The 15,454-nt window shown below is 34.4% G+C and overlaps 1 protein-coding gene across 50 annotated transcripts in view; it reads left to right on the top strand.

The window, feature by feature from the left end:
* The window catches only part of RIMS2 (regulating synaptic membrane exocytosis 2), a 447,314-nt gene that overhangs the window by 252,121 nt on the left and 179,739 nt on the right, over positions 1-15,454 (top strand). For all 50 annotated transcript variants that reach the window (XM_086881253.1, XM_086881261.1, XM_086881272.1 and 47 more), the window contains 3 exons: positions 4,054-4,184; positions 6,998-7,169; positions 7,718-7,871. In XM_086881253.1, the coding sequence (XP_086737379.1) occupies positions 4,054-4,184; positions 6,998-7,169; positions 7,718-7,871 (457 nt within the window). The remainder of the gene's footprint in view (positions 1-4,053; positions 4,185-6,997; positions 7,170-7,717; positions 7,872-15,454) is intronic.

Here is a 15,454-nt window from a genome sequence, read left to right as displayed (position 1 = left end):
ATCAGCTGTAGGGCAGATGGTCTGTCCCAGTGGCACAAGTTTTATCTCTTTTTCATTAAATTCATGAAGTAACCCTTATATAACAAAGAAAAAACTGTAGCATAGGATTTCAAACTTCAAATATTCTCTATTTCTAAATCGAAGTTATGACTGAAAATATGTTTTGCCTCTATATGCTATACATAGAACTACATTAGAATTGCATAGCTGAGCAAACAGTCAAACATTCATGAGACAGGAGTATAGGAAGTACAACACTAATATTATCTAGATTTTCTTAACTGATTCCCTTACACATGTGGTTCTTATAGTAACTTCAAATAAGTTTGAGGTGCCTTGAGGAAGAGCTTTCTCTTGTACAGTGGAAGGAAAGACCGAAATACCTCAATTCCTGCAGTGAGAGATCAACCCAAAGAAAAGACACCTAAGCCCATTAACTCTGTTTGAAACTAAGGCAACTCCAGAGGGTGAGTTTATTCTCCAGGGAAGGCACCTTCTACTGAGACTACAGAGAACCAGCTTTTCCCATTCTGTGATTCTGTGAAACAGGAATGCCAGCTAGATATACTAGATACCTGCATCCTCACTTCTCACAGTGTAACACCAGCAGTCAGCTTTTATATACTGTTGTCTGTGGAGGAAGTTTATTCCAGAAGCAGGACATATGCTGTTTAAATATTGTTTAGACTGAAGAGGTTGAACCTTTGTATCAAAATAGTGCCTTTACTATCAAGCTATTCCATATCCCATTCTCTGGTGTACGAAGTCTCATCTGAAGCTGAGATACTGTTTGGCTGGGAATAGAAGTGTGTGGTGTTATCAAAGCATGCTTAAGGTTAGCATAGCAGGCTCCAGACCTGATACCCTACATGAGTACTGCCCTTGTATTAGACCATTACTGGTTAAATCCCAGAAAGAATGAAACTGGTCAAACCCACATTTCTGTTTCCTCCAACCATCTGAGTGCAGAAGAGTTCCTGTTTCCTGCCCTCGGTGGCAGTTCTTCCTTCCAGGCAGCCTGTCTCAAGGAGTGCAGCAGATGCACCCCTCTGTGAATAACAAACCATCTCAGTATCAGGATGCACTGAATTTAGATGCCTGTTTGACTGAATGTAGGTCACAGCAGAAGCTTAATAAAGCATTAGGTGCATATCTGGCTGGTGAAGGAGCCCAGGGAAGGAAAGTATATGGGCATGTGTGTGGCTAATTAGTCTCCGGGACTTGAATGCAAAGTGGGAAAAATTTCTGAAAGTATTCAGGTTGCACCACTTTCTAAGTGAATTTTAGGTGCCTACATCCTAAGTAATCTGGACAGACAAAGTCCCATTCAAGAAGGTTTTATACTGGTGTTAGTCTCCACATTAGCATCAGGCAGCATAATTTTTTACATAGCATATTTTATGTGTTGTTAATTTAGCTTTCCTTTTCCTCACTTCGATCAGGATTGCTTTGTTGAAGTATCTTAGATGTTCTAAGCTTATAAAAGTGTGTGTGTGTGTGTGTGTGTGTGTGTGTGTGTGTGTGTGTGTAAAAAATCTTGAAATCTTGTAGATTTTTGTTCATCCAAGTCTCTCTTTCAACATATTTTTTTCCAGTTATCATGGTTCTTTTGTCACCTCATAGCACTTCTCTCATTCATTCTATATTTGCTCTTCTGGTAATCTCTGATCCCTGACATTATTCTTCCCAAGTTTCACCAAGAAGTATCCTGTCTATTTTACTTTCACAGTAATTATAAAGCAGTTTTTTTATTTGTCCCTTCTTCCTTCTTCTAATCCCAATGCAATCCCATTCTCCCTTCTATGGGCTTCTTTGACCATTCTCCCACAGTTTCTTCTTTTCTTTTCCTGATATCCTAGTCAAATGATTGCTTGGGTTACAAGTACTGTGCTGTGTATTGGAGTGCTAGCAGTGTGAATACAGGAGAGAGAGAGCTTTCTGGTCTTCATTCTGATTCCTGACTTTTCCCTGCAATAAGGCAAATTAAAGGACAATAAAGAAAAATATGCCCATTAAGTTCAAGTTTTTCCAATGATTTTTTCAGAACATCAAGAGAAAGGTGGAAGGTATAAGTCAAATCAAATTTTGAGCTCTTGTTCTAAACTACAGTTTTTCAAGCATCTCAATGAAGTGGTTTCAGATGATTTCAGTTTTTGCTTTAAAAATTCTCAAAATATTTTGACTGAAGTTTTCATGTAAAGAATTGGTCTGAAACAAATACAGTGAAGAAATATTTAGCTTGCATATGAACACATAATTCTGGTTTTATTTTTGGCACCTATATCTAGATGATTTCATACTCATCAGTCACAGTTTGCGATAGTGTCTGTATCACAAATGTATTTCATTCTCCTTAAGCAAGCATAATTTTCCCCAAAAGGAAAATGAAGAAGATTATCCTCAGTGCTAGTCCACTTGAGATGTGGGACTTGCCAACTCTGTCTTTTGCCTCAGGACTCCCAAGAAGCCTGCAGGTGGATACATTTAGTGTCAAAGGACATTTAAGTTGACTTGCACTTCAGAGGAGGTTAAAGCTGTACTGTTGGTACAAAGCTTTCTGCTTTTGTTCTGTAGCTAGATGGAGATAGCTAGAAGTCCAGATAATTCTCAGTGTAGAAAAAATACTGTCAAAGCCCCTGACTTGCAAGAATGTAGGGAAAACATCTAAAATTCACACAGATGAGTAGCCAAAGGGCCCTTTAGCTATTGGTTCCAGAAGCCCATAATGTCTGTAGCAGGGCAAATGACAGCATAATAGAGGGCAAATATACAATTTTTAATATCCATTCAAATGCTTGGTGGCTATAGGAATTGCAAGACCTGAAGCAGTGAAGGAAGAAGTACATCACCACCATAACTGAGTTGGCGTGTCTTAGTGTAATCTCTCTTAGTGAAGTATTAGGAATGGCAGAGAGCTAAATCAGCCTCTTCTTTATGGGTTAAAAGTCTTGAGAATTACATCAAGGCCTTTCTTTAAGAGACTGAAATGTTGAAGATTAGGAACTATGATAGCAGATGAAAACCCTGTCTCTATAATTATGTGAGATGGTTTCCACAGAAAGTGCTCCTTCCCCTGTGTATGTCTACCTTAGCTAGGGTATATTCATGCCTAGAGGTGTATTGCCTGGTTGGGTGTGCAGCTGGGCATTATCCTCTCTGATTCCCTTAAGTTCAGGCAGGGTCACTGTTTTCTTTGAATGTCCTAGTTTGTCCCATCTCAGGCAAAGTCCTCATGAAGAGAGCAGTAAATTGTAGTTAGTGATGCTGCAGTGCTACCACCATGTACTGGCTCCCTGGCTATTTGCAAGGCTTTATTTTGCCCTAAGTGCACCATTTGCCCCTTCTGCAGTGACTCCTCTGGAGTAGGTATATCCTTTTCTTGGCTGATGTATTTGCAGTCATAGAATTCAAACTGAAAGAGCTAAATAGAAGCTTGTAATGACTGTAGTGAAAAAAGATAGCAAATCAAGCCCTAGACTGGTTAATAACAATTGCTACAAATGAATAATACTGCTTTTTTACCTTGTTACTGAGTCGGCCTATGAAGAGGGTTGGACTATTGAGCCTTCCTCTCAGTATTTATGGAGGGTTTATATGATTTCAGAATAAGTGTATTTATGCTGAAAAATATTAAGTGATATGAAATATTTATGAGTTTTTCCCATAGTCTCTTTAGCACAACAGCAGATGAAAAATTAATTCATTGTTTATAAACTCCTCAGAAATGTATATAAACGAATACCATGCATTAGTAATGCAAGTAATACAATACAAGAGAGAATAATCTAACCAGTCCACCACATGAAAGACAATCAGTGTGAAGTAAAGTACTTATAGTACAGGGTTTTAAAAAAAGAGTAACTCCTGATATAGACTGAAGCTATTACAATATTAACTTATTTTTATTCTTTGTTATAAATGAAAAGTAGAATATAATATTTTCTGTTTAAGTAATCAATATAAATAGAAGCTCATGAGCAAAATTATTTTTAAGGATTAATATATGACTTCATTGTAGAAATGTGTTCACTAATTAATATTTTCTTCCTACAGATAAAACTGTGGTATGACAAGGTTGGTCATCAGTTAATAGTGACCATACTGGGAGCAAAGGATCTTCCTTCAAGAGAAGATGGGAGGCCAAGGAATCCTTATGTTAAAATTTACTTTCTTCCAGACAGAAGGTAGGATGAATGCAAAGACAAGGAATATTTGAATTAGTCTGATACTCAGGTGACATGCACAGCTGATTTTATCAATCATACTTATATGGAAAAAAGGCTTCAGTGTTGAGTTCTGGTGTTGAACATGCTATGTAAAAGCAAGGTGTTTCTGAACACTAAGTACAAGCTTGCTTTCCCTGGTTATAATACAAAATACTGAATAGAAAAGGAAAGAAAAAGTAAATACATGTCTTTGCATGGGGATCTGTTATTTGCAAAGAATGTTATTAGTGTTTTATGATGCCTTTATTTCTATGCCAGTTATTCTTCTCTATAGCAAAGAAAATGCTACACAGTTGGGTTCATTACTTTCTGGATTGATGAGTGAGCAGTTTGGTTTGGCCCACCTTTATATAATAAAGCAGTAACAGGTTTGACATCTGAAACCCACAAATTTCTTATCACAGTATAAGTGAATTAAGGCTGAAGGTGACTCAGCTGAGAGTTCCCATTTGCACTTTGCAAACTTCCCCTATAGCACAGGACTCATGTTAATCTGGATGGTATCATCTATGCACTTAATGAAAATTAAACTGTAGTAGGACTCCTATTCCTGACATACTCCTTCACTTCTGAGTCCATGATTTTCTCTATTTCAATTTAGATGTTGGAAAGAACAGCAGAAGAGAGAGTGTGTTCTCCAGTTGATTTTTAAAATTGATATTTCTTCAGATTATATCACCAGGGGAACATGTTTACCTTTATATTATAATGTACCAACCAAATTCAAAGCTTTAATGTCACTCAAAAAAATAGATCAGTGCACTGCTGAATCTGTAGAATAGAATGTAATTTGTATTTTTACTTCCTTGGCTTTTCCAAATAGCTAAACTGGGAAAATGCTAGCTATCTCCAGTACCATTTGACTTCAGCAGGAATTAAACTATTTAGTATTTTCGAAGACATTGCTTTTCCACTTCCATTGTTTACCATACGTTGACATGAAAATTTTCTGTGACTACCTAATTTGCTGTGACATTGATGATTAAAAGGTTTTGCATAGATTTTCTTTGGCTCACCAATATTTGTGAGATGGTTTCCACAGAAAGTGCACCTTCCCCTGTGTATGTCTACCTTAGCTAGGGTATATTCATGCCTAGAGGTGTATTGCCTGGTTGGGTGTGCAGCTGGGCATTATCCTCTCTGATTCCCTTAAGTTCAGGCAGTTTATTCAAACTGTGTAGTGTGTTTGTAGCTGCTGAAGCTGTGCTAAACTGAAAATCAGGTCTGCTTCAATTATCTTACCTGCTTTTTCAAGAGCAATGAGTAATTAATAAGCTAACAAAAGTGTGTTCAAAATGTTTTACAATGTAAATTGTGATAACTAAAAAATATATTGACATTAAATTTTAATTACCTGTAATATTTTTTCCCATTAATGGGATGTATTTAGACCTTTTCTTTGTTGCTTTATGTGTTTATGATCAGCAATTTGTCCTACAGAACTGTGGGTTTTTTCTGATGTGGAAATCCATTTTTCTTTCCTTAGATTTAAAAGCTAAGTAAGAAAAAATATATTTCTTGTATAGTAGAAAGAAACATGCTAGAGGTAAAACACACTTTAGTAAGTCAAGCATTTAATTAGATGAAGATGCTGAATTCTCTTTGATTAAAGAAACTTAATTGAAAAATGTTGTCCAATGTAACTTATTTCAGTTCAAAAGAGTAAACAAACCTTTAGTATACTAGAAATAATTTATGTTTTTTTAAAAGTGTGTCTAAAAATATTATTTAGATAATTTTTTGATCCAACTTCTAAGTCACAGTTGAGAAATATAAGGACTTTATTACAATTACAAGTATTAATTAAGGGACTGTATCTGCATTGCCTATTAAAAAATCCTCATAAATTAGTATGGCAGCTGCATTATGCAGCAATCAGCAGGATTAAAAAAAGCATTGTTATGAGGACTTTTGTCAGTATTCTCAGTTGGAGGAGTGTGGGTGTTTTCCAGTGAAAATTGTTTCAATCAGAAAATATTAATTCTTTCAAGTAGAAATTTTCTGCAAAAGGCATTGCTTTCAACAACGCCCTGGAGCCAGAGCCAAGGCTGCCAGGGTAACCTTGCCTGGAGACCTCACCTTGTAGTGGAGGTTCACCTTCAGCTGGATGATTCATTGGGGTGACCACAGGATTTGGGAAGCTGTTTGGAGAAAAGTTTGTTCCAGTTTTGCTGGAAAAGAACATGTAAATCATTTTTGGGGCTTCTGGTTTCCCGTGTGGATAAGGAGCCCTTAGTCAGGAAAGCCCTGCACTGTCCCCAGCTCCGTGACCATTCCTTCACTTGGGCCAGCAGCTCCATCCAGCTCTGCAGTTGGAGTGAGCCACTGGAGGACTGAGGGAACCAGCTGGCTCGTCTTTCTGAAATGCAGGTGTTTGCTATGCCCAGTGATGTATGTAGAGATCCTCTGTCAGACTGTGCCTTGTGGAAATCCCATTTATGGAAGCACATTTTGCTTTATAAAATGCTGTTTCCAAAATAAAAGAAAATACGCCCCAAATCATGTTAAAACATTTGTGGTTTTTGAGGAACTTACTAAGATTGGAATTGGCACATAAACTTGGAATCACCTAACCTAAGTTTTTGACATGAACTTCTGAATTATCCTCAATAGATGCACTGACCTTTATAATAAAGGAAAATTCATGATTAGAGTACCCGTGATCGTGCAAGCTCAACTGCTGATTTAAGATTTCCTATTTTCCTATTTTATATATTTGATATACTTTAATTGTATTTTGAACATATTTAATATTTAACTGTTTTTTCCAGTGATAAAAATAAAAGAAGAACCAAAACAGTAAAGAAAACGTTGGAACCTAAGTGGAATCAGACATTTATTTATTCTCCAGTTCATCGGAGAGAGTTTAGAGAACGAATGTTAGAAATCACTCTTTGGGACCAAGCACGAGTTCGAGAGGAAGAAAGTGAATTTTTAGGAGAGGTATACAAATATTTGTAGTTACTATAGATATACAGTTGCTCACATACTCATGTATAGATTCAGTAGTTTTGCAAAAATTACTAATTGTGCAAAGAAAAGCTGTTTTAATTGTTTCGTTTTTTCTTTCACTTAGTGATATATAGTGATCTTGCACATATCACATAATCTTGATAGGAGACTCTTTCTGTGTTTTTTTCTGTTTTAATAACAGCATGAACATGGTTTCTCAATTTCTAATTGTTCATTAAAATCTATATTTTCCATAGCTGTATTTTGCTAAAACTTTGGAATGTTGCTCATTAATCTGAGATATTTGAAAGCTGTAAAGGCTTTCATAAGATAATAAGGGTTTTGTGAAAGATTTTTTGGTATATTTAGTGCTCTAAAAGGCACAGGAGATTCTTTCATATTAAAATAAGGTTTTCATCTAACTTCAGACAAAGTCCTTAGCAATAAGAGAATGATAGAAGGAAATTTATGAATATATTTATTTTAAAATATTCTGTCTCATAATGCTTTCCTACTTTTAACCATTCTTTCTTTTTTAGATTCTTATTGAGTTAGAGACAGCATTGCTAGATGATGAACCTCACTGGTACAAACTTCAAACACATGATGTCTCTTCATTGCCACTTCCCCATCCCTCACCATATTTGCCACGCCGACAACTCCATGGCGAGAGTCCCACACGGAGGTTACAAAGTAGGTTATTATTTTTACACACTCTGTGTAGTTCATTTGAATTAATGCATATTAAAATCTATTAAATTCTTGCAAATGGAAAGCTGACAGAATTTTTATGTTGATTTGTAGCTGTTATGAATTAGATCATTTGTAGTTACTGCTGAGAGTCTGACATGCTACAAATGCTATCAACCACAGTGCATGATGCCATTTTTTTCTTATGAGACACCTCAGTTCAGATCCTCAGTTTGAGTAAATTATCTTGGTTTTTGCAATGTGCTCTTTTTATCATGAAGCCCTTTATTTTATATTATGTTCATAATTTCATTGTTTAAACACTTTTAAGCAAAAGTGGATTTGCAGGACCTCTCTCTTTAGCTCATAGTTCTTAAAGTAACCTGTGTATAACATCATATGTAGATAAACTAATACTATGGCCTGTTGCCTTGCTTTGATACTATTTTTATGTGCTTAGATTCACAAATGAAATTTCTCTAAAAATTCTACTTTGTAGAGCTTGTTACACTCAATCTATATCTGTAGCTGTTTTGAAAACAGAGTGTATCAAAGGTGGTCATAAAAATAGATACATAAGAATAAGACAGCAAAAGAGGAAAATCTGGTTCTTCAATACTTCATGTTTTCTCTAGTTTAATTTTTCATTACTACCAGTGATTTAAAGCTCTTGTTCACTGAATCAACTTCATAAAATACCAGTTGGCGGTTATATAAAAACCCTCAGCAAACCAAATGAACCAAGCAAATTAATAGAACCCCCAAAACCCTAAAAACCCACCACCACCACAGAAACCCAACAAAACAAAACCAAAACCCCAAAACAAACAAAAAAACCCCGAACAACAAAAAGGAACTTCGACAACCCAAATCCAATTTCTAATATTTACTTGGAGTTTCTTTGAGTCATTGTGATGTGAGAGTGTGTGTGTGTGTTTCACACAAACTCACAGAAACTTATATGTGCAGTCATGAAAACAAGCTTGGATATTTTATATGTTCTATGCAGAGTCTTTATAAGATAACCCATTGTATACAAGTTATATATATAATGTATACAAATTATTTCAAGCAGTTGATCTGTTTTGCTTCTGTGCACTTAATGGTGAGGATTAAAATGCTCCATATCATAATACTCTGAGATAGACACACTATCAGGCACTTACATTGCATGGCCTTGAAGTTTTAATATTATGTTTGTCCACAAAGGAGAAGTGATGGTTAAAAGGTAAGGAGTTCTATTGCAATTCAATCCTCTTCAGACTTCTCTTATACCATGACTGTTATTTAACTAAAGTTTTAAAATTATACTTCTTATATGGTTGATGCCATCTTTTAACACATTTTAAGAAGTTAAGTTTCCATCTACAACTATTTTTACAGACCATTTGGGCTGTTTGTATGTGAGGTTAGTGAAATTAAATTCTGGTTTGGAGGAAATATTCAGTCCTTCAAACAAACCTTGTTTGTCTATCAGAATTTCTGTCTGTGCAATAAATAACTGCCATTAAGCATGATTTTCTTATTTATTTCTTAACATATTTTAGTGATGTTTGAATATTGTGGATGATGTTGACTCAAAACTTGAAAGACATTCAGGTTTTTTTATCTAGCAATATTATGATATACTAATAAGTAATAACTAATAAATAGTAATACTAATAATTTGCTTAACTGAACAATTTTACATGCTTGTCTGTAAATATACAGGAAAGAACTTAGAACTTTGCTGGTTTTGCAAAATAATAAGATTCGGTATAGAAGTCTTGCTTTTCATTGAAGATGGTTTAATCTGCTTGTTCCCAGAGCACTAGATTTTCAGCTTCAGGTTCTAAAAACTTCAATAAATGGAGCAATTTCAGATGTTCACTATTGTTGCTGGAGAACTCACATGTTACGACACGAAATTATCCTATCTCCTTTTGTACTGAGATAGGGACGCGATAAAGAAGGATTTTCTCTAGTGGCCTAGGAATATATTAATGTCTTAAATCCTTGTGTATCATAAGTAATTTTCAGTTTAAAGAGATTGTTTTAAAAGTACAGAACAAGGTATCCTGGCATTAAAATCCTTGCTTTCTGGGGTCTGAAAAGTTATACAATTGGAAATTTAGCATCTGATCAGAGCTCAGCTGTGGCAGCAGAATCCATTTAGCAATGGGAAAATACAAAACAAAATGGGAAAATAATGGGAAAAAATTTCTTTTATTGCTGTCACACCTCTGAAAATAAAAATGGAAATGGAATGGAATTCTTGGTGTCCAAAGAAGTTGTGCAATATCCTGCTGAGAGATCCAGTACTCAATTGGACAAGGCTGTAAACAATGCAGTGTAAGTTGGCCAAGCCTGAAGCAGGCATTGCACCAGATGGCCTCCAAAATGCTCTTCCCATTTTAAATGTCATCACCAAGGGACTGGTGAAGGGCAGACAGCACCTCTTAAGACTGTTTGCCTTCACTAACTAAAATATTTATACCATATTAATAACTCATGAAGTTTAGGGGTTTTACCAATTTTTGAGGTGTCAAAAGAGTATGAAGTCAAACTTGATATATGAGTTTCTTGTGTCTGAAGACGTTTTTGTATCTTTCAATAACATTCTTGTATATGAGTGATGAAACAAGATGTTATCCAGCAGCACATCACGACAACGTCAAAAGACTCTCTAGAACAAGGCATGTCTAGCATGTTTGTCAATGTTTTCCATAGCACTTCTTAGAACATGTACTGGGCTGTTATCAAGCAGGCTGATTTAAATTTTTGGGGCTGCAAAATCTGAGCAGTTCAGTCCTCCTACCTTTTGTTCTTTTCTGCAATGCCTCTATGTATAGAATTAGTGAGTACAATATGAGAGACTTTATGGAATACCCCCAAAAATTGTTTGTGTGAGAAATGACAGGAGAGATATTTTGAATTGCAAGGTTGTTTTTTGTTTGTATAAATACACATTACACATCTAAGCATTTTTATCTTCATGATTGCCGAGTGATAAACACATATATTTGAAGACCATACTTAAATGTTACTCTCTAAAGGTAGTTTAAAAGAACCACCTACACTTACCACTTCTATTCTCTTTTTAATATCACTGGATTGCAGTGTTCCTGAAGAAGAGCAGACTGTCAGCCCTGAAGAGTGAAGCTGTATTTACAGATTGCCAGTAGCAAAGTGCAAGCTTCCCACAGAGCCCCATATGCTGTTTTTTTAGGAACCAGCTTTCAGAGACAGTAGCTTAGTTTCTACATATATTTATCTCAATATCTTTGAGTGGGCAGTGTGTTGTGGTAGAGACTGATCTAAGTCAGCTGTCCACCTTCTCTTTCCCAGTCCTCTGATCCATAAATTCCATTGCTTCCTAGGGATAAAGAATCATTCCCATACTTTCTCCTTTGTGTTTTTTGATAGACATTTACTTAGAAATTGGAGCTAATATAGAACATAGGATTATGACTTCCAAGCTCTTTCAGCTAATTATATTTCAGATTTTCATAACCTGATCCAATGAGTATATTTTAAGCTTTTTCTTATGTGAAATGTAGGGTAATGAGTAGGTCTATTTTACTTACTGTGCTGAGCTTTTGAAGTGAATTTTTAAAATTATTTAATTTTCTCTAACATTTACCACAAAGTCAGCCATATACACAGAATTCCAGACAACTTTAACTAGAATTACAGCCAAACCAAAGTTCATTTGTATATTGCCTCTAAAAAACACTGTAACCAGAAAATCAAAAATAATTTTAGAGAATATTTAGGAATTGTTGTTGTTAGCATCTCACATTAGCTAAGAATCTTATTGGAGAATACATACAAAATTGAATACACTTTGGGTGCTGTGTTCATGCTTGGTAGGATCAGTGGTGTGGAAATTATTCTCAGTATTTCTATTTATTGAGAAATGATACAGAAAGCAAGCAAGGTTTATACCATGGGATTGTGTATCTAAAATTAGTTCCTCTCCATGAGCCCAGAACACAGAGATAGAAATCAAATTGGATATGATGTATTCTTTCTTATTCCATCTTTTGCAGTTGTATCCGTGTGTGAACATTTTGGCAGCGTGAGCCGATATTTTTGAACTGAGAAAGAATATGGGATTATTTTTTATTTTGGAAAACAACTTTTTTGGTTTTATATTGATGCTGAATTTGATTCAGAAGCAAATTTTGTTTTACTCCAAGTGTTTTAAGACTTTCCCAAATACTTAGGGTTGAAAAGTGACTGACACTAGTTTTCTAAGTCAGATTCTGCAGCTTTAAAATGAAGCTGTCTGAATTATTGATCTGCAGCCCACAGAGAGTGCAGTGTACAATGTAAGTAACAGCTAAATGCAAAGCAGTAAACCCAGACATTTTCACATCTTTTGTTACACCGCAGGCTTGTACAGCAGCAGATCTGTACAGTTTTTAAATACCATGAGAATTCACAATATGATTTGAAAAATAATTTTTTTTTTTATTTTGAGCATCCTCAGTAAGGGAAAAGTAATAAATCTATAGGAGATAAACTCTGCTGAGAAGAAGAGCTCAAAGATTTTAGAAATTCAAAAATTTAGGAATTTGAAGTTAACATGTGGAAGTCCAAAATGTTGGGTTTTTTTAATACTTGAAGACCAGAAAAAAATCAATAAAAATAAAAATAAATGTAAATAAAAAGACTTTGAAGTACTTTTCTTGTAAAGGGAGTTTTACTTTAATTACTCTTAGAATTAAATTAATCAATGGTTCCATTCACTGAGTTACATGATTCTCCAGGCCCATAAAAAATCTGGACGGAGAGAAATCATAATTATGAGAATTTAAACTCCAGGAACAAAATTTGACAATAGCTACGTTCTAAAAAAATCTGCATATAGTGTGCAAAAAGCTATATATAACATTTGTTTTTAAATTTTTATTCATTTTTTTGGATGGGAATAAAGAAAATCTATAATGTGTAAATGAAGTGTTTTGAGTAGCATGAAAAGTTTTGTCATCTTTTCAGCTTTTTACTTTGTACATTTTTCCATCAGACTGTATTTTCTGCAGCAGTGCTGAGACCTTAACATGACAAAAATGATTAAATCTGACCAGAAAAAATAAAACTGATAGATTGAATTTAAAAATAAAGAATCCCACTACTTATTAATTTCTGAAAAAACATTTTTAGATGGACTTGTCATTGCTGGGTGCTGACAATTTTTATTTTTTGAATGTTCTGTGGCTCTACCACCAGATAAAGGAGGAATGTCATAACTGTTAATTTAATCCCTCTCTTCCATTATTTAAATAGTAAAGCTGTCAAGTCTGTATTGTAGAACATCAAAATATAAATTTTGTAGTACCAAAATCATGGAAGTTTAACAGTAATTTATTACAAATGTATCTGAAACTTTAATCTGTGAAATATAAGCCCCTGTGAAATGATGGCCAATCTTCTTCCACTGAAAGTTTTTCACTTCCTTGGAGCTCTGTAGAGGTTTATTTTACTGCAGAATCAGGATCTTTCTGTCTCAATAATTTCCTCTTGGCTTGTTGTGAGTTTGGTAAAGTCAGCGTGATAATTTTAAATGAATGTGGCTGTACCTTACTTGAGGAAATTATAATGATGCTGTTCACTAGTAGGTAAGTGAATTGTACTAATGGAAACATGCATCAGTGACTTTTTATCCAAATTATAATATGGAGCATTTTATGGTCAGTGGCACAGACCATGATTAATTCATTACATGAATTTTACCCTAGAGAGTAAAAATGACAATTAATTTTCTCTTTCATGCTTCTTCCTTAATTTTTCTCTTTCTTTTAATGGAGCACAGGCCTTGGGCATGTTATCTTTCTTTGCATGCATTGATATTTTGTTCACAGAATATGGATATATATATATATATATATATATATATATATATATATATACACACCAGTATTGTATTTATTGTACATCTATTATTTATTCTATTTTATTGTACATCTATGGTTTATTAAATACTTTAATTAAAAGGTATTTAACATGATACAGGGATGTCTAAAAAGGCCTTAAACTATCAAAATAGTTTTCTTTTTCTAATAAAAGAAGCTCATTTAGGATATTAATTTACTAACTTGTAAGTAAACTACAAAAATATTTTAAAATCTGTTTTGAAGCAGTTTAAGAGAATGACTTTATTTCTCTTGATAATTGATAAAATTTATCAAGGTTACTTGATAAAATCATGTTATTAAACTACTCTTCTGTTGTGTAATGTAGTTTTCAGGTGGTTTTAATACTATTCTGACTTCTTCCTTTCTGTGCTGTGAACATACAGAAACGAACATGGCTCTTTCAGTCCTCAATCCCATTATAATCTCACTAATTTTATATTCATCTGCTCTTCAACAAGCTCAACCCTTTTAAAGATCTGTCCAGCAGTTAAATTCAGAAAGCCCATAATTTTTAACTATATGAATAATTTCTAGACTGTGTTAATCGATTTTTTTTGAGGGCATGTGGCACGCTTCCACCTTCGGTGTTTGGGTAACACCTGATGTCAGGGTAAACTAGGCAAAGTCTCTAAATGACATTTTTTATATTTTTGTAGCCAAATAACTGTCATTTTTAAATTAAATTCATAACTGGAAGAGATTTGTATTAAGGAATAAAAATATTAGAGAAGTTACACAATAAATCACATCTAAAAGGTTGTAGGTGATGCTGAAAAAAAACCTACCATTCACTTTGAAATTATATTGCCTAATGGAATTCTGGCTCTGGGACATAAAAATGTATTGCATTTATCAAGAAACTGAAGTTGAACATATAGAGAGTTAGAAATTGTAAGTAGCAGATGATTTAGTAATATGATCCACATATTAAAATAGTTAGTACCTGGATGTCAGAAAAAGTGTGACTTGCCAGAAGGCACTTAGTCATCCAGTGAATCCATTAACAGCACCATTTGGCAAGAAAATGAAATTTTCTCTAACACTGTCATATCATATCATCTGAGGTGCATCATTTACTTAGACTGTCACTCTTCTGTTTAATATGGTGTCTGTGAGCTTGTCAACTACAAGGAATAAAAATATTCATAAAATCTTTCTAATGACAAGATATTATTAATGTTATTCTGGCTTCCTGACTTCTTTGTATTATGACATCTTATGGACGTCATATTTTCAAAATCTACAAATGCAATTAACATTTCATGTTTCCAGAATTGTCTAGGTATTCACATAATATTATTTTGTTCAGTTTAGAAAAATTGGTATGATTGTATGGAAAGCTAAAATACATAAACCAGTCAGACTTAAGGAATGCAAACAATAAATCAGGTCTTCCAAGTATTTAATCATTGAGCTCATATCAGGATTCTAAAATTCACTGTTAACTACAGTATGTAATTAGGGTTCTCAGGTATGTACATATTTACCAAATCAAGGCCTAGCAGGAGGGAGAAGATTGACTGGCACATCACTTGAGAGTCTGTTAAATCTAAAGTAGGATTCAAAACTACATCTTGGGAAAGTTCTGCTAGTGCTGCAGTGCCAACAGAAGTGTGCAATATCCTTAAGGGTAGCACCTCATATCGTATGCCTAGCTGAATATGCATTTTTCCCTTAAAAAAGTTA

This window comes from Cyanistes caeruleus, chromosome 1 (assembly GCF_971803275.1).
Source record: "Cyanistes caeruleus chromosome 1, bCyaCae1.hap1.1, whole genome shotgun sequence".
Taxonomy (NCBI): domain Eukaryota; kingdom Metazoa; phylum Chordata; class Aves; order Passeriformes; family Paridae; genus Cyanistes; species Cyanistes caeruleus.
Note: the sequence above shows the minus strand (reverse complement) of the source record. Positions and strands in the feature narration are given on the sequence as shown.